The sequence below is a fragment of the Nuphar pumila genome, chromosome 5 (assembly GCF_984573655.1).
Source record: "Nuphar pumila chromosome 5, dmNupPumi1.hap1.1, whole genome shotgun sequence".
Taxonomy (NCBI): domain Eukaryota; kingdom Viridiplantae; phylum Streptophyta; class Magnoliopsida; order Nymphaeales; family Nymphaeaceae; genus Nuphar; species Nuphar pumila.
The window spans coordinates 11152121-11173744 of record NC_143253.1 but is presented as its reverse complement, the minus strand read 5'-3'; the positions used below and the strand labels follow the sequence as shown (position 1 = coordinate 11173744).

General features: G+C 39.8%; 1 protein-coding gene across 2 annotated transcripts in view; it reads right to left on the bottom strand.

The window, feature by feature from the left end:
- LOC149836774 (sodium/calcium exchanger NCL2-like) overlaps positions 1-21180 on the bottom strand; it is a 36503-nt gene extending 15323 nt beyond the window's left edge. For both annotated transcript variants that reach the window (XM_090005571.1, XM_090005572.1), the window contains exons 1-6: positions 20746-21180; positions 18416-18604; positions 14781-14962; positions 14433-14578; positions 14093-14357; positions 13706-14008 (exon numbers count right to left, since the gene is read on the bottom strand). In XM_090005571.1, the coding sequence (XP_089861697.1) occupies positions 13706-14008; positions 14093-14357; positions 14433-14578; positions 14781-14962; positions 18416-18604; positions 20746-21121 (1461 nt within the window). In that variant the 5' untranslated portion in view covers positions 21122-21180. The remainder of the gene's footprint in view (positions 1-13705; positions 14009-14092; positions 14358-14432; positions 14579-14780; positions 14963-18415; positions 18605-20745) is intronic.
- Positions 21181-21624: the final 444 nt, after the last annotated feature.

The following is a 21624-nucleotide window of genomic DNA, read 5'->3' as shown; positions in this document are numbered from 1 at the left end:
TTCTGATTATGGGTGTAATATTTCTTTTTCTTCTCATGGTTGTTGGGTACAGGATCGCCAGTCAGGCAAGCTGATTGGGGAAGGCCATAGAGAAGGAGGGCTCTATTACATGGATTTTTTGGAAATGCCGAAGAAAGCTTTTTGTTATAATATTCAAAAAATAGAGTTGGAACTGTGGCATAAGAGACTTGGTCACCCACATATAGCCAAAATCCAACATTTTCCAAATCTAGGGAAATTTTGTAACTCTGAATCATTTGATTGTAAAGATTGTATTCTCGGCAAAATGAAAAAATTACCATTTCAGAACAGAACCTTTTTCTCTTCAAGACCACTTGAATTAATACACTCGGATGTTTGGGGTCCTGCACCAGTAATTTCTAAAGGAGGATTTGTTTACTATGTTATTTTTGTCGATGATTTCTCCCGACATACGTGGATGTACTTTCTCAAACATAAGTCTGAAGTATTTTCATACTTTCAAACTTTTCATAATATGGTTAAAAACAAGTTTCAAAATGATATTACTATTTTTCGCACAGATTCAGGGGGAGAGTTTTTATCCACAGATTTTCAAAATTATCTTAAATTGCATGGCATCACACATCAAAGATCTTGTCCTTATACACCTCAACAAAATGGACTGGCAGAACGAAAACATCGCCATATTATAGAAACCACTAGAACTTTATTAATAGCAAATCAAGTCCCTAAAGACTTTTGGGCAGAAGCTGCCTTAACTGCCACCTATCTCATTAATAGGATGCCATCTTCTTCGTTACAAAATATCACTCCCATTGAAAAACTTATGAACATTTCTCCAGACTACTCTAGATTAAGAATATTTGGGTGCAAATGTTTCATATTTACTGACAAAAATGATAAACTTTCCCCTCGTGCGATTCCCTGTGCCTTTTTAGGATATGCTGAAAACCAGAAAGGTTATAGATGTTTTGACTTCAAAAATAATAAACTATATGTGTCTAGAAATGTTTCCTTTCTTGAAAAGGAGAGCTTCTTTGATTTTAGAAAATTAAAAGACGTCACTGAGTACTCCTTTTTGCTAGATCTAACATCAACATCTGATGAATATGACCTTGATTGTAACTTTGATGATGATCACAGAATTATTGATCTTAATGTTGAAAATGAAGAAGTTCATAGAGATACTAGTATTCAATATTCCAGGCGACAAGAGTCTAATACTCCATGTGCACTTGAGAAATATTCTAACATTCCAACTAGACAATCATCCCGAATCTCGAGGCCTCCAGAAAAGTTTGTATCATACGAGTCTTTCTCACCCACATATAGGGCAGTTATTGCATTAATTCACTCATATGAAGAACCATCCACATATTTTCAAGCAAAAAATGATATCAAATGGATAGAAGCCATGAAAGCTGAATTAGATGCACTTGAAAAGGCTTCTACATGGAATATTCAAGATCTTCCTCCAGGGAAGAAAACTATAGGATGTCGATGGGTTTATAAAATTAAAACCAAGAGTGATGGTACTCTTGAAAGATATAAAGCCTGTTTAGTAGCCAAAGGTTATGCCCAAGAATATGGGATTGATTATGAAGAAACCTTTGCTCCGGTGGCTCGTATGACTACTGTCCGAACCTTAATTGCCTTAGCTTCTATCAAAAAATGGTCTATTTTTCAAATGGATGTCAAAAATGCTTTTTTAAATGGAAAGCTAGTTGAAGAAGTATATATGGAACCCCCTCCTGGTCTAAGTATTCCTAAGGGTAAAGTCCTTCGCTTAGAAAAAGCTCTTTATGGACTTAAACAAGCACCAAAAGCTTGGTATGATAGGTTTAGTCGTGTTATGATTGATATTGGTTTTCAATTCTGTTTAACTGACACTGCTTTGTTTATTAAGAATTCTGATGCAGGGATCATTGTGCTTCTTCTCTATGTGGATGATATGATCATCACCGGAAGCGATAAACAGGGAGTTGCAACAATCAAAACACTTCTTAAATCTCATTTTGAAATGACTGATTTGGGCTTGTTGAGATATTTTTTAGGCATTGAAGTTGCTTATTCTCCTAGAGGATATTTATTATCTCAGACTAAATTTGCTTTTGATATTGTTTTCAGGTCTGGTATTACTGATGATAAGAAAGTTGACACTCCAGAAGTTGTTAATGTTAAAATGAAGATTGATGATGGAGAACTTCTTGCAGACCCTACTCCTTACAGACAGCTTGTCGGGGCACTTTCCTATCTATCCATTACCAGACCAGATATAGCACATGCTGTTCATACAGCAAGTCAATTTCAACATGCTCCTACTTCTGTTCATATGGGAGCAGTCATGCGTATTATCAGATACATCAAGTCCTCTCTTTCACGAGGACTTTTCTTATCTTCCTCCTCTTCTCTTGATTTAATTGCATATACTGATGCTGATTGGGGAGGTGATCCCAATAACAGACACTCAACCACTGGCTTTTGTGTCTTTTTAGGGGAATCATTAATCTCGTGGAGGTGTAAAAAGCAGCAGAAGGTATCTCTCTCATCCACCGAAGCTGAATACAGAGCCATGGCAACCACGACCATGGAAGTAGTTTGGCTCCGACGACTGCTTGCTGACATGGGAGTTGAAGCAACAAAGGCTTCACAAATGTGTTGTGACAACAAAAGTGCGATCTACATTGCCAGTAACAGAACATTCCACGAACGCACCAAACACATCGAAATGGATTGTCACTACGTCAGAGAGGAATATCTACACGGGATAATTGATCTGCCATATGTCACTTCAGAATATCAGTTAGCAGACTTCTTTACAAAGCCTCTCGCTGCTCCCCGATTTCACTTTCTCTTAGACAAACTTTCGCTCATTGTACCGTAAGTTTGAGGGGGAGTGTTAAAATGTAAAACTGTACATATATGTATATATAATAATATTATATTATTATATATATATATAAATACATTTTTAATTTCTTTCTTTTCTGTATTTTTTTTCCTTTATTTTTATTTTTTGTTTTTATGTCATCTAGTTCAGTTTGAACTAGAATGACTGTTGCTAGTCAAGTCCTGTCCAGACTTGACTAGCAATAGAGCTGTTGGACTGTGCCCAACAGCTCTATTGAGTCCTCTTTCAGCTGTGTATATAAAGGGGTGCAGCCCCTCTTGTATTTTACTCCAATGCTTCTTAAGCAATTGGTTTTTCATATCAATAAAGAATACATTTTTTATTTTTATTTTGTTTCCAGTTATACCCTTTTTAAGGGTTATGCTTTAGTGTCATTTTTGACACTTGCTCTTGTTAATCAAAGCTCGTGTTTCGAAGATCCCCATTTCATTTCACTGTCAACTTGCAACCAGCTTGCTTGAGTTGCCCGTGTCAATCCATGCAACTATGTGGTCTACTAAGTCTTTGTTACCATCAGGTGTTGGCAGGAACCAGGTGGTTTTGATTGTTTTTGAACGAACTGGATGATGTTAGTGAGCTGGTATCCATTCATAGTAGTGTCGAGTGATCTTGGTGGTCATGTTAGGATTGCATAGGCCGAGCTTGGCCTGCTCAGCCTTGTTCATTTGGGTCAAACCCAATTAGAGATCAGACTCAGGTGTTGGTGCTGACCCGAGCTTGAAGCCATGACAAACAGAGCCAACAAGTAGATCTCAAGTTGGATTCATATGAAAAGTATTGTATCTTTTAGCATTGTTAGTAATAGGAATCGACATGCTGGATCACCCCTTTACAAACGACATACTCCATTCAAATGCTCTACGACATTGTGCATGACATAAGAATCTTGTAAAAAAATATATAATATATGTTTAAGAATTGACTTGTGAAGTTGTGCTCCCTTTGCACATGCTCAGCTTGACAACCCTTCACGATCAGCTCATGGCTTGGCTAATCGAGCCCCTTTTATGAGATCTTAAAATTAGCTGAATTGGACAAGCCACAGGCTGCTCATCTCATTCCCATCCCTATATTACAAGATAATAGTAGCTATAGAAAATGGTGACATCAAACATGGTTATTTTAGAAAAATAAGCAGAGAGGCAGACCATTTGCTAATATTTAGGAATACTCATGCCATTGTTTTTTCTACGTATCAGTATCTTTTGTACACTTTTTACATTGGTATAAAAAATTTAATATAATCTATGTGATGTGGGCACTTCTACTAGGTTGTTGTTTTGGTGTTGAACTCATACAAATACCAGTCACCAATATTGACTATATTTTGAAGATATCATGATGTCAATGGTTTTTTCTGCAACAACTGATAAAAATGTGAATGCATTAATGTTATTTTTACATGTTAATCGCATATTTTTTCAGTATTTATTTAAGATTTTTTATTTCTTGTTGGTTGTTGCTTCATCAATAGAGAATTTTTTAGTTATTTATAATTTTAGATAGTTTTTTTAAGTTAAAAAAAAAAATTGAAGCTTACGCTTTACGCCTCGCCTCAGATTTTGGTAGAGCACCTCGCTACGCCTCAACGCTTTTCACAACACTGGTCCATATAGTGCTCTGCGAAGTTTACAAACTCTACCTTCTGGATCTAAGTATCCTTATGGTAGCTCCATCTATACCTTTTCCTGCAAATCTTTATTAAAAAATGCATTCTTTACATCTAACTGCCAAAGATCCAACTGCTGAACTACAACCACTGCTAAAAGTGTACGAATTATAGTCATATGAGCCACAGGAGCAAATGTTTCAGCAAAGACAATTTCAAAATGTTGGTTGTATCCCTTAGCTACTTTGTACACCCACTTGCTTCCAATAACATTTTTCTTTGGAGGAGGTTTCACCGGTTCTCATGCATACATTCTTTCAAGTGCACTCATTTCATCAACCGTGGATTTTCGCTACTCATTTTTTCCTGTCGCTTCTGCGTAGGACTCTGGCTCAACATACGAATGGATTAAAGCCAAAAATGCATGATGATGAGGAGCAAAGGACTCATATGATACAAAAATGAGAGAGAGACACACAGGATCTAGAACTTTTACGTACCTGGAGTAAAGAAGGAAGATGACAACTCTAAACTTTGTTGGCCTAGATCAGTTGATGTGGGAATGGGATCAGAATTGGCCTCTTCACTTCCCTGCTCTTCCACTTGATCTATAAAGGGAATTTCAATCACATCTTCATGTTGCTTTGAGTAAGACTGACCAAACCTATTTTCCCTAACAAGTCAATTATCCCCTTGCTCCCCTTGACCCTCTATTCCCTTTTTTATACCATTATTTTCTCCAAAAAGAACCAAAAAAAAACAAGTCAGTCTCATTTCCTATCTTTTCTTCATGCCGACTGAAGTATAGTATTTTCCCATGAAAAACAACATGTCGAGATACCCATACTTTCTTTCCAACAAGATCATAGCACTTGTACCCTTTTTGTCCATTAGCAAAACCAAGAAAACAACACTTGACAGCCTTAGGAGATAACTTATCTCGGTATATGTCAAGTAACAGAAAAAAACATTCATAGCCAAACACCTTCAACACATCATAATTTGGAACTTTTTTATATAATATTTGAAAAGGAGATATGCCCTTAAAAACTCCAGAAGGCATACAATTTATTTGATAAATGCTTAGTTATAATGCATCTGCCCAAAACCCTTTGGGTACTTCTCCTCCAAACAGAAGAGCTCTTGTCGTCTACAATATATGTATGTTCTTTCTTTCTACTACACCATTCTGCTTAGGGGTGTAGGGATAAGATTTTTATGAACCACACCTTTCTCCTGCAAGAACCTTTCAAACGCACAACTTATATACTCACCTCCATAATCAATTCAAAGAGTTTTAATTTTAGCTGCAAACTGATTCTCAATCATGGCACAAAAACTCTTAAAAATTTCAAAAAAATTACTTTTATTTCATATAAAATATATCCATGTAAATCTTGTACAATCATCTATGAAAGTGACAAAATAGGATAATCCTCCTTTTAACAAAACAGGAGAATGTCTCCACACATTTGAATGCATCAAGTCAAACAGACTTTCTGACTCCCTATCACTAGACTTGAACGACAAAATAAGACTCTTAGCCAGTCTACAACTTACACAATCTTTTACATGATTTGACACAACTAACTTGGACTTTCCAAAATTTCCTGAAGACACCAAAAGTTGCAATCTAGAACTGAAAATATGACTCAGTCTTTGGTGCCACAAAACCAACTCATCTATGATTGAGGCTCCATATCTAGTTTCAACTTTCTTATTCTCACTCATATCAATCCAGTCCAAGTAGTATAAGTCCCCTCTCCTATGGTCAATCTCAATCTTCTTCCCAAACAACTGATCCTGCACAACATAACCAACAGTAGAGAAGATAACATTACAGTTAAATTTGGTAAGTTGACCAACAGAAATAAAATTCATAGCAAGAGACGGAACATGATACACTTGAGAAAGATTAATTTTTTTATCAAAATAAGAATCACAAGTAATTGATCCTACTTTGGAGACGGACATAGAAGAACCGTCCGCAGTGCGAAAATTACCACGACAAGGTCTACAATTTGCTATAACAGACTCATGAGGTGTCATATGACATGAAGCCCAAGAGTCTATTAGCAAACTAGAGAAATGACCTAAGATACCTAAGAAAGTACTACCAGATGAGGAGGCAAGAGTGAGCGAAGAAGAGGAGGCAATGGCTGACTGAGCAAAAATCTGGAGTTGTTGGATCTGTTGCTGAATCTTATATTGAACTTGTTCTAGCCCCTGAAGCTTCCCACCACCTAATGCCTCACTACTAGCAAGTGATAGGACAACTGACTGCTCATCATTGAATATTACACCTTCATTCTTAGAAGACGTTGCATATACCACACCTCTCTTTTTCTTAAAAACTGGCCAATAATTTTTCATATACCCAAAGTTGTTACAATAATGACATTGAACAGAACTAAGGTCACCTTTTCTACCAAAACCCAAATCTCCTCGTCCTCCTGTCCTACCACCACCTCTGCCTCCAAATCTGCCTAGGCACAGCCATAACATTATCCCCAGATAGATGTAATCCAAGAGACTTTATCTTAGTCTCTTCTGCAATTAATTTTGCAATGACTTGGGTCACAGATGGTAAGTGGGAGCGATGCAAAATAGCATTCCTTGTTCCATCAAGGAACTCAATAACTCTGTCAGTTTTCTTATGTTGATCAAGAAGCCCCAGACATGTTTGATATGATGTACAAGACTCGCACTTAGTACATTTCTCACACTTCTTCTGACCCTCCATAAGAGCAAGAGCATCCCAGATTCTCTGCATTCCATAATAAAAATCTTCAATCGACTCGCTTCCTTGGCGCATGCTCCTCAACTCTTGAGTGAGTTGATAGTGCCTTGCCCAATTTTCTTGTCTATAGACTTGCCTGAGGTACCCCCAAGCTTCCTTTGCCTCATAAAATTTTGAAATATTCATGGCAATTCACTGTTCCATAGACCCAAGAATCTATGCCTTGACTCTCGCATTGTTCATGACTCATTCTTCTATAGATTTATCAAAATCTTCATCTGAAGCCTTGGATTTTGTCTTCGAGCCATTCAAGTAGCCTCCCAATCCTTTCCCCACAATTACTGCTTCTATGAAGTTAGCCCAATATATGTAATTAGTTCCATTCAATTTTACCAGAATAATTTGAATCGGATCACTCTTCTCCATTCTTACAACAACCTCCAACTACAATATCAAGTGTTGCACAAAGACAACAAACACAACAAGACAAGATCCAAATAGAGGGAGAGTACGCACAAACTCAACTACTGGTTGATGCAAACCTAGCACCCCAAAACGAGAAACCAGATCAGATTTTCAAGATTTGTGAAATCTGGTCTGAAAATCCTGTTTCACAAACTCCAATATAGCCTACTAAGGAACACTCAATCAACCTCTCACAACAACTCTGTTGGAAATACCAAGATTAGGGTTTCAATGACCCTCACATGAGTTAACAACAACACCCAATAATGCAGACCCAATAATCAAAACTCAATCAACACAATATTAAGAGTCACAATCTACGTGTCAAAGACCCCAACTTTACTCCAAGACACTCAAAGAGCAATCCAAAATGCTTAACAGCACCCACACAAGAAGATTAATGTTGCAAATAACACATACAGGCATGATACAACACTATTGACACATTAATGCTGCAAACAACACAATACAACACTATTGACACCCAAAATCACTGTTATCGTCACCTCTATGCAACCAAAGAAGCTTCAAAACTCCATCAAATCAATAAATCAGGCCAAAAAACCAACTTCTAATAGGTTCTCTATACAAAAACGACCAAAATGGAAGAAAACCCAAACAACAAAGCCTAGATAAGATCAGAATAGGCACAGGAATCAAAACAGAACATTGTTCATTGCTATTTCAAAAAAAACTGAGAAAAATCATAACAAATCCCACACTGCTCCAATGATCACGATTTTTTATTCAAAATCTTTCTAAAATCTCACACTAACAAACCCCAAATTCAAATCTTCAATAACTTGAGGTGACCGTATGATTCACCCCTCCAAAAGCTGAAGTCAGCTTGGCAGCCAACCCACAAACACCAGCTCCAGCCCTTCCTTCTCTAATCCTTTTTGAGTCGATTCTCAAGCTCTGATACCATAGTTATCGTGGGCTTGTATTCAATAAAGTTAATAATGAGAGGGTATCCTCTCAAGAGTAATAAAGGGGTCAACACCCATTGTGTACAAACAAATGAAATTAATGAACTTCCTAAATTAACCCCAAATCTTAGGTCATATACATTAGGTCCTAATACAAAGAGGTATTACATTACTTAATTTAAAACAACATAATACATAGACTTTAATAGAGGGAAGAGTCGAGAGAGAGAGAGAGGTACTTGAGAGAGAGAACATTCACCATTCAACATTACCAAAATACATCCAACAGAATATTGGATGAGAGAGAAACATAGGAGTAAGACAGTCACAATCTAGATGGTGGTTGTGCACAATTCAGAGTACAAGCAAATCAGACCCCCCTCTCTACTATGTAATTTAAGAGCCAGATACACATCATACATGAGACATGACCCGTTGGCGAAGCCTTCCGAAATTGAATTTGATGCCCTTGAAGAAGATGTTGTTTCTTTCAGTCCAGATTACCCACTATGTTGAAAACAACCATACCAACCACAATAATCTCCATTTTTTTTGTTCCGTAAAATCATGGGACTAAGCAAGAGGTCCCGAATAACAGAACTCGGACGAGTTTGAACAGATGGTGCACCCCAAGTTTGAAAAAATAAGTCTAGAACGACCAGGCAAAGCCAAAATAGGTGAGTCGTGTCCTCTACTGCCTTCTCGCAAAGAACGCACATGCTAGGAAATTGAATCCCCTATTTCGTGACGTTAATCTAGGTTTCAACATAATCCAGAGCCATGAGCCACGCCAAAGCTTTTGCCCTTGGAGCGGGCCCCTTACCCCACATACAATCACTAGAAAACCAGTCCATCCCGGATGGCAACAAGGAATGGTAAACTTGCTTAATGGAGAACCTATCTCCGCTCGCCATGGCCCAGTGAAGCCACGGGTGGCCATGGATAGGCCTAAGATCCCTGCCACTGAAGGAGCAAAGTGTCTTCCGCCACTCTAGCCAAAGGCACGAATGACACACTGAACTGGGCGTCGAAAGAAGGAAGTCAGGTAGACTACCATATTTTTGCCTAACAAATGTAGCCCAAGGAGATTGAGATGTGGAAGCTACCCAAGCCCACTTCAAGACTAAAACGATGCTCCTTTTTCTTAGAGCCGAAATCTCCAAGCCGACTCGCTGCCTCGGGAGAACGATCTGTTGCCAAGAAACAAGCGGGTACTTTTTGTGAGACACATTCGCAGATCAAAGGAAGTGCAAAAGCAAACGGTTAATCGTCCGTTCTACTGTCGTCGATATAATGGACATGCTCATACGAAACTCTGGTAATCGGGTCAAAACATGGCGAATTAGCGTCACTCGTCCCGCAAAAGATAAATATCTAGCCTTCCAATACTGCAATCTCCCTTGCACCCGCTCTATAGTAGACATCCAAGATAAAGTTTCCGCCGACTGCAGTGAGTGCAACGAAAGACCCAAGAAATTGACTGGAAGGTCGGATATTGGGCAGTTGAAGATCCTTGCAGCAGCCGATTGGAGAAGAGGGTCAGCATTGAGTAAGACCAGAGTACACTTATTCTCGTTCAGGCGAAGGCCTAAAATTGCAGCGAATACTTTAATAATGAAGCACAACCTGGACATTTGATTAACATTCGCATGACCAAATAATAAAGTATTGTCTGCATATTGAATTGTGTGACCAATAAAACCAGGAATGCCCAAGGAATTCAAGAAGCCTGTTTGTTCTGCCCTTTTCATGAGAATAGGTAAACCATCTGCCGCGATATTAAAAACGATAGGGGCTAGGGGACAACCCTGTCGCACACCTCTAGCCAACTTGAATTCTTCCCCTCTCAGTCCGTTGATGCAAACCGTCGATACGAATTTCGTGACCAACTCTTTAACCCATGCTATAAGTCGGCTGCCAAACCCCATGTTTGTTAGAGATTCAATCAGAAAATCTCAAGCCAAACTATCATAAGCCTTGTGAAAATCCAATTTTAGCATGAAGTACGGTGCTCCAGTCTACTATAAAGAGTGAAGAAGCTCAGTTGCACAAATAAAAGACCCTTGCAAACTTCGACTTGGAATAAAACCCCCCTGGTTCGGAGAGACAAGTTGATCAATGACAGTGCGCAACCGATTAGCCAACACCTTAGATATAATGAGATACAGAGCACCCATCATCGAAACAGCCTGAAGTTAGATATGTTTGATGCCCCTTGCCTCTTAGGAATTAAAGAGAGGTACTTGAGGGTGCCCATCGCCATTGCTGGAGGTCGGAAGTAAAGGACGCAGGAGGAGGCTCGGACACCGTCGAAGATGGCTGGAAACCAGAGAGAGGGAGAATCAAAGAGAAGAGGGACCGAGCAAGTGAGAGAGGAAGAGGGAAGAGTCAGAGCGAGAGCGAGGGAGAGAGAGAGAGAGAGAAGGACTTGAGGGTGCCCATCGCCATTGTCGGAGGTCGGAAGCCCGGAGGTCGCCAGAGGAGGCTCGAACACCATTGGAGATGGCTGGAAACCATAGAGAGTTGCATTGTGAATGAAGAAAACCACCAAACCCTATGCTATTTAGGGTTTTTTACACACAAAAAAGACCATTTGGACCTTACAAAAAAATGTTTTCTTTTTGTTTTTTTGGTAAAAAATATTTAATTAGGGGTGAAACTGTCCAATCATTAAAAAATAAAGAAAACTTGCTTCCCTTTATTGGGAAGCATGTTTCCTATTAACTGGGAAGCGCACTTCGTATTAATAGGAAGCGTGCTTCCTAATTAAAATGGCCACTTCCCTAGGCGTTTTGGAAGCACCGCATTTCGTGCTTCTGAAGGGCGTATCGGGAAAGTGTGCTTCCCAGCTCCTACCAACGCTTCTGGTAACCCTACTCCTAACACAACCCTTTAGTCAAATATGCCACTCGGTTCCAAATGAGAAACTAGTATTCACGGAATTTACCCAGGTAAATCAATCTTAAAATACTTATAAAATCCTCACAAAACCTGTGCAAACATGCCTTCCAAATGCACCTACTCTTGCTCGAAACATAGGCTCCTTTGGGGCGAGGAGAACATACCCTGGCAACAAACATGGCGCTTAAAATCCCTTCCATTTAAGCCCTAAGGCTCTGACACTATGTATGATGGTTTGTCACTCTCTCCTTGAAGACCCTTTTATGAAAAGAATAAAGAATGAAGAAGATAGAAGAAGATGAAGTTTTAGGGTACAAAATTGTGGGGTTCAAGTGTTGACTCTCTTTCATTTGGTATATGAATATTGTAATTTTTCAAGATTGAAAATACCCTAAAAATAACATTTTCATGTCTGTCAAACCATCCAGCATGGTCAAACCTGAGATCAAACCTGGTCAACAGGACAGCCGACAAATATGACCCTCATTCTTCTGACAAATATTATGTACTTATCAAAAATTGCATGTCCACAGGCATATACAGAATTGAAACATTTATACCCTTTCTTATTATCTAGATATATTAACCAACAACACTTCAGTGACTTCAGGTAGCTTCTTGTTAGAGGAAGCAAGCCATAGCAAGTACCCTGAAACCTTAAGCAGGTAGTTGGGGAGGAATGCAAAAACTCATAGCTAGATATTGGAAGCAATGTGGTTTGCCTCTAAGCCAAAAGAATAATATAGCATAAGCAATCTTAAAATCCACTTTCTTTCAGACAACCATATCATTTTGCTCAAGTGATTAGATCAGGATTATGAAAAACTCTGCTTATGCTTTCCCCAACTAAAAATAAAGATCTGTTTTTTTGGGGGAAAGCCACCTCAGTCACTCACGAGTTCATTGGTTTAAAAACCCAGGTCCTCCTTGCCCACCAAGGAGTACACCCAGCTTCAACCTCACAGAACAGGACATGCACCTGCAGGTTTCAAACTCATGACGTCCCTTCAACTTGGTGACATCACAAGTCACCCCCACCAAATAAGCATAGGCCTCTTGGGCTAAAAATGAATAACTTTTATTTAGAACCAAATTGAGTTTCAAGATAATCATATAGCAAGAAAAAATTATAATTTAAATCAAATTTATAATCTTGAAGAAAATTCATATGCTTAAAATGATTATCAACAAGTATCACAAAATTCCAATACCAATAACTCAATAAGTAGAAAACACTGGCACAATGACCATATCATAATGCTCTACAGGATATAACCAACTAGAAACATAATATCATAACTTCATCTTAGTAAGAGGAGATGCCAGCAAGAAACAAACAGTGACCTGATAGGAGATGATATCATATATAGAACTTAAGGAGACCATGAGACATCAAAATAAATAAATGCTGAAGGTGAAAATAATTCCCATCTTAGCTTTTGTTCCAAAAGAACACAAACCTCAGTGTGTAGACAGATTTACTTTACTATAGATGTTCAAAACATTTCTCTATAACCTTGTGCAAACAAGATTTTGACTAAGAAGCCTTTTCTCCAAACAGCAACTTAACATGTTTACCCTTACATATAATGTTGAAAAACAACAACTTTTGGCATGGATTATTGTAATATATGAAACGGATAGGTTAAATATTTCAGAAAAAACTAGCTAGAAAAAAGTGACTTCCTCAGTCTACCTAATTCTAAATTATCTGAACACATACGAAAGTTAGTCCTCTTAGCCAGAATTTAAGGACAGCATGCAAGTTTTAGCCAATTGATATTTTGCATTAGTCAGATTTGCATGCTTGATATATGAAATTAATTTGAGTTAATCAAAAACATATCTTCATTGCACATTATGCACTGCGTTCACTAGCACTGAAAACCAGCTGGGTTGACCCTTTAATCCAGTTTGACATGGTTAGGTCAAGAATCAACCCAGTGGGCTCATACTATGCCTAGAAAATGAAGCTAAAAAAACTTAGGATGAATCTATCTTATGGGTTCTAGCTAAGCATATTAACCAAGTTCATATATGAGATAGTGTCATGCTAATGGGTGTTAGCTCAGTGAGTTTTCAAAGTACAAATCATAAGAAACAACGCATATTTTTTCCTTTAGTACAACTTAAGCAAGAAAATTAGAAAAGAGGGGAGATGCTCAAACCTCAGAAAATGTCAAAGAAGCAGTTCTTCGCTTCTTCCGGCTAGCAAAAATTAGTGCTGAGACAGCCTCGCTGGAGTTTGTAGCCAAAGGCATTGCAATAAAGGAAATGAAGAAAGAAGGTATGCTTGTTGCTGAGGAAAAATCATCAACAGCATCCACAAGAGGGTCTGCAAATATGGCCGCAATAACTGTTCCCAGTATCAACAGCAGCACAGCCTTCAAATACACCTTTGAGTGATCCGCAAAATTTTCGACAACCTCATCACTCTCCTCACTCAGAACAGATACCTCATTAACAGTTTGCTGTCACGACAGTAAATGAAAGATAAGAACATGCTACATAAAATGCTCTGAGGAACATTAAGATTTAAATTCTTGGTAGAATACCTGATGAAATTCAAGGAAAAATTTTGAAGAATAGTGACCAGTGTGAACGACTTTTTTTGCCTCACCAAGCCATTTCGAAATTCCATTAATGAATTCATCCCTATCAAGCAGGTTATCACGAGAAGAATCAAACTCATGCATCATTTTGTCTGTAGCTTCTTGCTTATCCAAATCTGTGTCATTAAACTGGATACCAACAACCAGTGCCTTTAACTCCCCAGGGGAAATGTAGTGATCATGGTCAGAATCAATCCAATCAAACAAACTGTAATACAAAATAGAATAAGTAAGAAATGCATGTACCTATCATAACTGAAAAAGATGAAGCAAGGATACTAACTTCTCTATAATCTCTTTGTTAGGTGTACCATCAGGTTTGAGGAGCTTCCCAAGTGAACGTTGGTGCATAAGCCTCAAAATGCCTGCTATGACATGTTTATGCTTTGCATAAGCAAGTCTTCTCTTCTGAATCCATGGCGCAAAGACCTGTATAAAACGAAACCAGGATGCACACAAGTGACATCCAACATGGACAAACAGAGGCCAAATATGAGCAAATCCACAAGAGGTGAATGACCTGCTTCATCTATGACAAACCAACCCCCAAACAGAAAAAAAAAAAAGAGGAAAAAGATAACATGAGCATAAAATGCTTAGAGTGGTCAAATGACTAAGAGAGATCAATTACCTGATAAAGGCAATAGGAAATTAATAATATTACAGCTATAAGAAGTGCAACCATGACAGCAGTACTGGCCCAGGAAGTACGCTTAAAAACTTGTGGAAGTTGCACAATGATAAATGGGATCACTGACAGAATCATAATTCTTGAAGCTTTACTGGTAGCTTTATCAGTAGTAACACCAGAGCCTGCAAATAGAGGAACCCATATGTTGAGTAAAGAAAAAAAATTGATACTCCAGCATTGGCTCTAGATCACTAATCTGTAACCCAATATGCCACAGACAAGCAGTATTAAAATGATATCTAAAATGATATGATCCACCTAAGGTACCAGACACAGAAAATAGCCCTTCAAATGAGGAAAAAGAAAAAGGACAATGATCTTAATTAACTGTTGCCTGTCGAGCAAGAAACAGTAAAACATGGTAAAAGAAGTGAGACACCTTAATGATTTTCATAATCCCATTGCTCTTTCACATATCTCTTTCTGACATCATAATGCTCAAGTATTATAGATCTTAATCTGAACACGGGGAGAAGCTCATCCGAAACTAGAGCTAGAAATGCTGCATTTTGTTTTCTTCACATTCTTCATTCCCTTCTTCTCGAATCCATGGGGGACTTCTCCTATTTAGAATCTTCTGAAAAAAGCCATCAACAATTGGCAAAAGCGACCGCCTGCCTCTTAAGAAAGCTAGAGAATAGGATAAGATACAAAGGGAATCCTTCTAATTAACGTACACATACATATGAATGTGTGTGTAGGATGATTCTCTTGGGGCCTGTTTGCATGCAGCTGAAGAGAGCTCCGCGCGCGGCACCTACTGCCACGGAGCGCTCTTCCGCGGAACTCGAGTCCGATCACCCCCCACGGGAAGTAATTCTACGGAAAGGTGGGGTGACCCGTTGAAATCGACGTCCTCTTTCCGTGCAGAAAAAGGATCTCGTGTTTGTGTTGCTGCAGTGGGCCCCATGGAAATGCACGGGGTTGTGTGCATTTCTACGGAAACCCATAGGTTTCCGCGGCACACAAACGGGCCCTTGGTGCTGTGCTGCCATGAGATTCTATATTTATCTATACCTTTCTCCATCATCATCACACAGTTTTTTTGCCACCAGCAAAAAGCTCTCATGGTACTAGAGGCAAACTGATTGGTAGAAATATTGATAAACAAGGAGAGAAAAGGAAAACTAAGAGTGGTTACAGAGTAAAACAAATGAGGGAAGAAACCCATTCCCTGGAAGAATCTCTGTCACAGTATCATGAACCCCAATTAATGAAATAGGCCTAAAACTGGTAACGCCATGCCACCTGATTCATGTGGATCAGGATCAATGATGATCTGTACACCTTTTAAAACATCTGCTCATTGCCAAGAAATTCCGGAAACCTTTTCAATTTGAACTCTGCAGTTGTCACTCAAGTTTTCAGCCCTCTAGCTCACTACAAAGAGCTTTAAGCATTTCGAAATGGGTTGCAAGAAGCAAGATGAAACCTCATAAGGGTTTGACCCACTTCAATTCAAACAACCAAGATGTTTGAGCAATTCAAAGTGTTTTAAAAGGATAAAGGCAACTTTCAAGATCTCCATGTCAGACAGCAAAACCCCCTGAACAATCCAAGGTAGCACTTCTCTTTGAGAAGCACTATCCACACAGACAAACCTTCGGAAACCACAGAACTCTAATGCTTTGTCAGCATTTTTTTTTTCCTCACAATTATCATTCACTACAAGAAAAACCCTTATTAGCGACGTCGCAAATTAGCGACGGACTTAGCGAGAGAACATTATCGGTCGCCAATCTTTGAAATATTTTTGAAATTAGCGACGGTATAAATTCTGTCGCTAATTATCGACAGATCGACGGCAAAAAAATTTCACTGCAAAACTGTAGGAAATTAGCGACGGATTTAGCGAAGAAATTTATATCGTCGCTAATTAGTGATGGATTAGCGACGGAAAATTCCCTCGCTAAATCCGTCGTTAATTTTTTATTTAAACCGTCCCACCTAAGACGCGAAATTTTCCCTCTCTCTCTCGTTCGAAATTTAAATTGATGTTCGATTTAAACCGAGCCTCGTGCTCCCGCTGGTCGATGAAGTCGAGCCTCATGCTCACCGCAGTAAGGCTCACTGGACGATCCTGCTGGACGATGTCGACCGCCGCGACTGTCGACCGCCGTGACTGTCGTCGCCCAACTCCGACGCAACAGAGGAGGGCGTGCGGATCGCGGGGCGGCCGTTGTACCTGGACATGCAGACGACATCGCCGGTGGACCGCGGGTGTTGGACGCGATGCTGCCCTTCTTCACTGGCCGCTTCGGCAACCCCCATTCCCGCACTCACCTCTACAGCTAGGAGTCGGACGAGGCAGTCGAGCGCACCAGGGAGCAGGTCGCTTCCACGCCACCTACCTCCCCGTCGGCTCTGACGACCTCCTCAACCTCGACCGCCTCCGCGACGCCATCCGCCCCGACACCGGCCTTGTCTCCGTCATGGTCGTCAACAACGAGATCGGTCCATTCCGACCTCTGCGAGACCCAATCGGAGATCTTGGGGTCGAGGGAGTACGACTTGCTGGGATCCGGTGGTGGGTCGTCCTCCTCCTCCATTGCCGCCGACGAATCGCTCCAAGTCCGACCTATTGCTGCCGGAATACCTCCCGGCAGCAAGCAAAAATTTTTAAATTTTTTTTTTAAATTTAGCGACGGATTAGTGACAGATATTATTGGTCGCTAATTTAAAATAGCGAAGGACTCGCGATGGATATTATCCATCGCTAATTTAAAATAGTGACAGACTCGCGACGGATCATTTCCGTCGCTAATCCATCGCAGATTAGCGACGGATAAGTTTTGTCACTACTTAGCATCAAAAAAATCACGATGAAAGCTATCTGTCTCTAATCCGACGCTAATCCGTCGCTAAACTGTTTAGCGACGAATTAGCGATGGATTAACGATGAATTTAGGTCGTCACTAATCCACATGTTTCTTGTAGTCATTTATCTATCTTTACTATGCTTATTGTTAGTCATGAAATGTATTCATGTTCCAGAGTTACGGGCAATGCTTATTCCCTTTTTGGTGAATCTTTTTATAAATTTTTGCTGGTAATAAAGTTCGATAACACATCTTGTAACCATATCATGTTTAATATTTCTTCATAATTGTTTGCACACATCAGATTCAGAATTAGATTTCTTTTTATTTTCTGTGTAGCAGATCATGCTAGTGATTTGTTTTCCACATTACTCTGAGGCAAGTTCCTCTTATTCCTTCATTTCTGTAACACTCTCGGACTTCATCTAGCAATGGTTTAATTGAAATTCTCTTTATCAGTCATTAGAGATGTGGAAGATTGACTGAAAAACGTTAGGAAGTGAATTCTTGAATATAATCAGTTTCCAATTTCCAGGGGCTGTGAAAGGTAGAAATGTGACCTTTTTTATTGAAAATAGGCAATGAATTAAGCCAAAATATATTCCTATGCTTAGCACAATACAAAACCACAACAAAATATGTGCAATGGGAGAAACGCAATACTTGATTAAACCTATTTCAGATCAGTGCAGATAATGAAAACTTTGGAGCCAAATGTCAGAGAAGACAGCATGTGAAAATGGAAAGTGAACAAACCCGTCAAACTACATCTTTTTGAATCTTGCCCATCTATTCCAGTTGATACATCAGAAAGATCACACTTTCCAACCACAACACAGGAACCCCAAAGTACAGTGAGTAACATCACAGTTGAGCCTGCAAGCAACCCCATTCCAATCAACACTTGTTTTTGAGCTGTCTCCTTACTTCCAGAAAGCCCAGATACTGCACAAATTAATCAATCTTAGCCAAAAATAGAACAAAAAATTATCTGTCACACAATGCACATATAACCTGATTATCCATTGTATTGAATCATGACCTCTTATTTGAACTACGTATGTGACAAAATAAATATCTAATTTAAGTAGCCAGAGTTGGTGGTACCATGGAAATGAAGCCACGTATTTATCTAGGATAAACAAAGTAACAGCACTAGAAGAAATACATACTCTGAAAGTCGCCAGGAAAAAATGCAGTTGATTTAAGGATACTGTTGGTATGTCAGACTGCATAATTCAAAGTTTGGATTGACTTCATGATATTCCCAGTCAGGTCTCAGGCATGCATCCCCTAAATGTTTTGTGGCTATTGCGTTGTATTGACAACAGTATGCAGCTAAGTGAGAGGCCAATATGCCGTGGTTTCTCTACCATAGGTTTGAAGAAAACAAGTTTTACATGTATAATTCTTACCATTTTTCATGGGTGGCTTCAATCTACAACTCAAATATCTAGAACTTTGTTATACCAAAAACGTAAGAAACGTCATTACTAATGACATGGATTGCACATGCGACTTTTGAGAATCTTTTTAGAAAAGAATCAAACAGAAAAATAGAATGGATTTAAGAGATTTCTGTGAAAAAGTTGAAAAAGAATCATGTCAGAAATATACTGTTCATCATATGTTTTGTCGGTCCATTCAAGTCGATTGTTTCAATCGCATATATGTGAATTAACTGAGTCTGTTTGACTAGACCCAACAAAAATGAGACGATAGAACAGCTAAGGTGGGCATCAATACTTCGCTCCAACCCAAATCCATACCATGATCAGCACCAAGTACAACTCGATGCAGAACACTGTACTCCAAGGCATATACTAAGTCTACCTACAAAGAGCGTGTATCAGGTCAGAGCGACCTCTGATGGTAATCTGTCAGAGGTCACTCTGATGTCATTCTTCCTCCTGACCATAGCTGAATTTGTCAGAATTTTGTTCTTTTTTGGCCTTCTGTCCTAATGCTTTTTTGTTTTCCTTTCGTGTTTTAGGCCCGTGGTTTGGGTCCGCTGTTTGTTTGCTCTCGGGTTCAACGTTTGTTGACCCTTTGTCTTAGTAATGTTGATGTTTCGTTGGGCTGTCTCTGATCCTTCTGGTCTGTGAACTGTTGGCTAAAGCACTGAAGCAAGGCTAGCACGTGTTTGGTCATGATCGCAACCTTCTTTTGACCCCCAGATAACATTCACTTGAGGCTGATGGCCTTTCCCTTCTGTATTTTGTGATTCAACACGATTTGCATCCTTTGCTTTTGGGATATGTTAAGTGATTGTAGGTGAGTGCGTATCAGGTCAGAGCGATCCGTCAGAGGGCACCCTGATGCCGTTCATCCATGCTATTAATGGCATCCCAAACACCATGCTTGGACTCTGCATCTCTTAGATTGGACCCACTTTTTTTTTTCAGAGCCGTTGATGCCCTAGACGAACGGCATCTAGAGTTTGCAAGATGAACGGCTGAAAACATAGAGTTTAACCATGGTCTTTGGGATGCCGTTCATCGCATGGAAAGGTGAGAGAGAGAAGGATCAGAGAGAGAAGCATCCATTACAATTCATAAAAACGATGCAAAATCACAGAACTTTTCCAAAACAAATAATCAATTCGATCCAAAACTTATAACAACGGTGTAATGAAGTACAAACAGAAAGTCACAAGAATGTGCGAAACTTCATGAAAGTTGATGAAACCGACATAAGGAAAGCAGAACCAAACAACTTCTCACAGAGGCCACAAGAATGAGTCAAACGTTCACGAAACAAAATAGCATATTCTTTGTAATTTTCACATCCTTACGGCGATGACGAGCCACACCAATCACAAAAACCAAAAAGAGTATCTATTAAAATCATGACGGAAAGAAGTAGCATTAGCACAGAGACGATACCAGAAGACACACTTCAGAGACTAATTCACGTCATTACATGTAAAAATGACAGAAATACCGATAAATAAGGATGAAGATCGAAAGGAAGAACAGAAAAACCCCAACACATACTTGAAATTTTCATCTTTCGTAGCTAAACAAAAGATCAGTACGAGACTGAGGCAAAAGATGGGGAGCGACGGAAATCAAGATCGTGATCACCTAAGATGAGCAATGCATCCGGAAGCGCGCCGAGCACCGGAAGGAAGATGCCGCCGACGATGCCGGGGCCGAGAAGCTGGAGGAAGAGCTCGCTCCCGTCGGAGAGATATGTGGCGCCGAGGAACATGAAGTAGCCATAGATGATCACCAAGAAGAGGCTGCCGAGCGCCGTCGTGGTGCAAGGGAGGAACCCGTACGTCTGATCGCAGGAAGAGGCCTCCGTCGACGCATGCTGCAGCAGGAACGGGTAGCCCGCAGAACCCCGGCCGTCGATTCCGTCGGAGACGAGATCAGACGATCGAGTGACGATCAAACGGCTCTCTGCAGCAAGAAAGAGGAGGAGGAGAGGGACGACCGAGAGTAGCGGTCTCGCCATTGCGCACAGAGAGAGAGAGAGAGAGCGGACTGAGATGTAACATTGTGTGAACGGAATCAATAACAGTAAATCAGCCAGTACGAACGACATAAAAATACCACCGACTTCGGGGTTTGTTTCGGCAATGTCATCCTCTCCTTGCTGTCAGTCACTCGCACATCCCATGTTTGGCCCTCGGTTTTCTTTTTACCTCCTCAAGTAGGAGAGCGGATCAGGTCCAAGGAACCGTGCACAGAACTTGGATGCCGTCCATCTAGAAGATGAACGGCACCCAAAACCCATCAAACAGGACGGTCTCCACCTAAATGGGCCCCACAATTTTTTTTAAAAAATTTTTGTGGGGTTTGGGAAACTTAGGTTGAGGATTTGAAATTTTGAAAGGAAGTACAAATTTGGTGTGGGTCTCACATTAAATTGTGCTATTCAAACGCTATCAGACGCTGGGATCAAGGGAAACGGATATGAGGATCCCTAGGAGACCCGCAATCATGTGCGTGCGGACT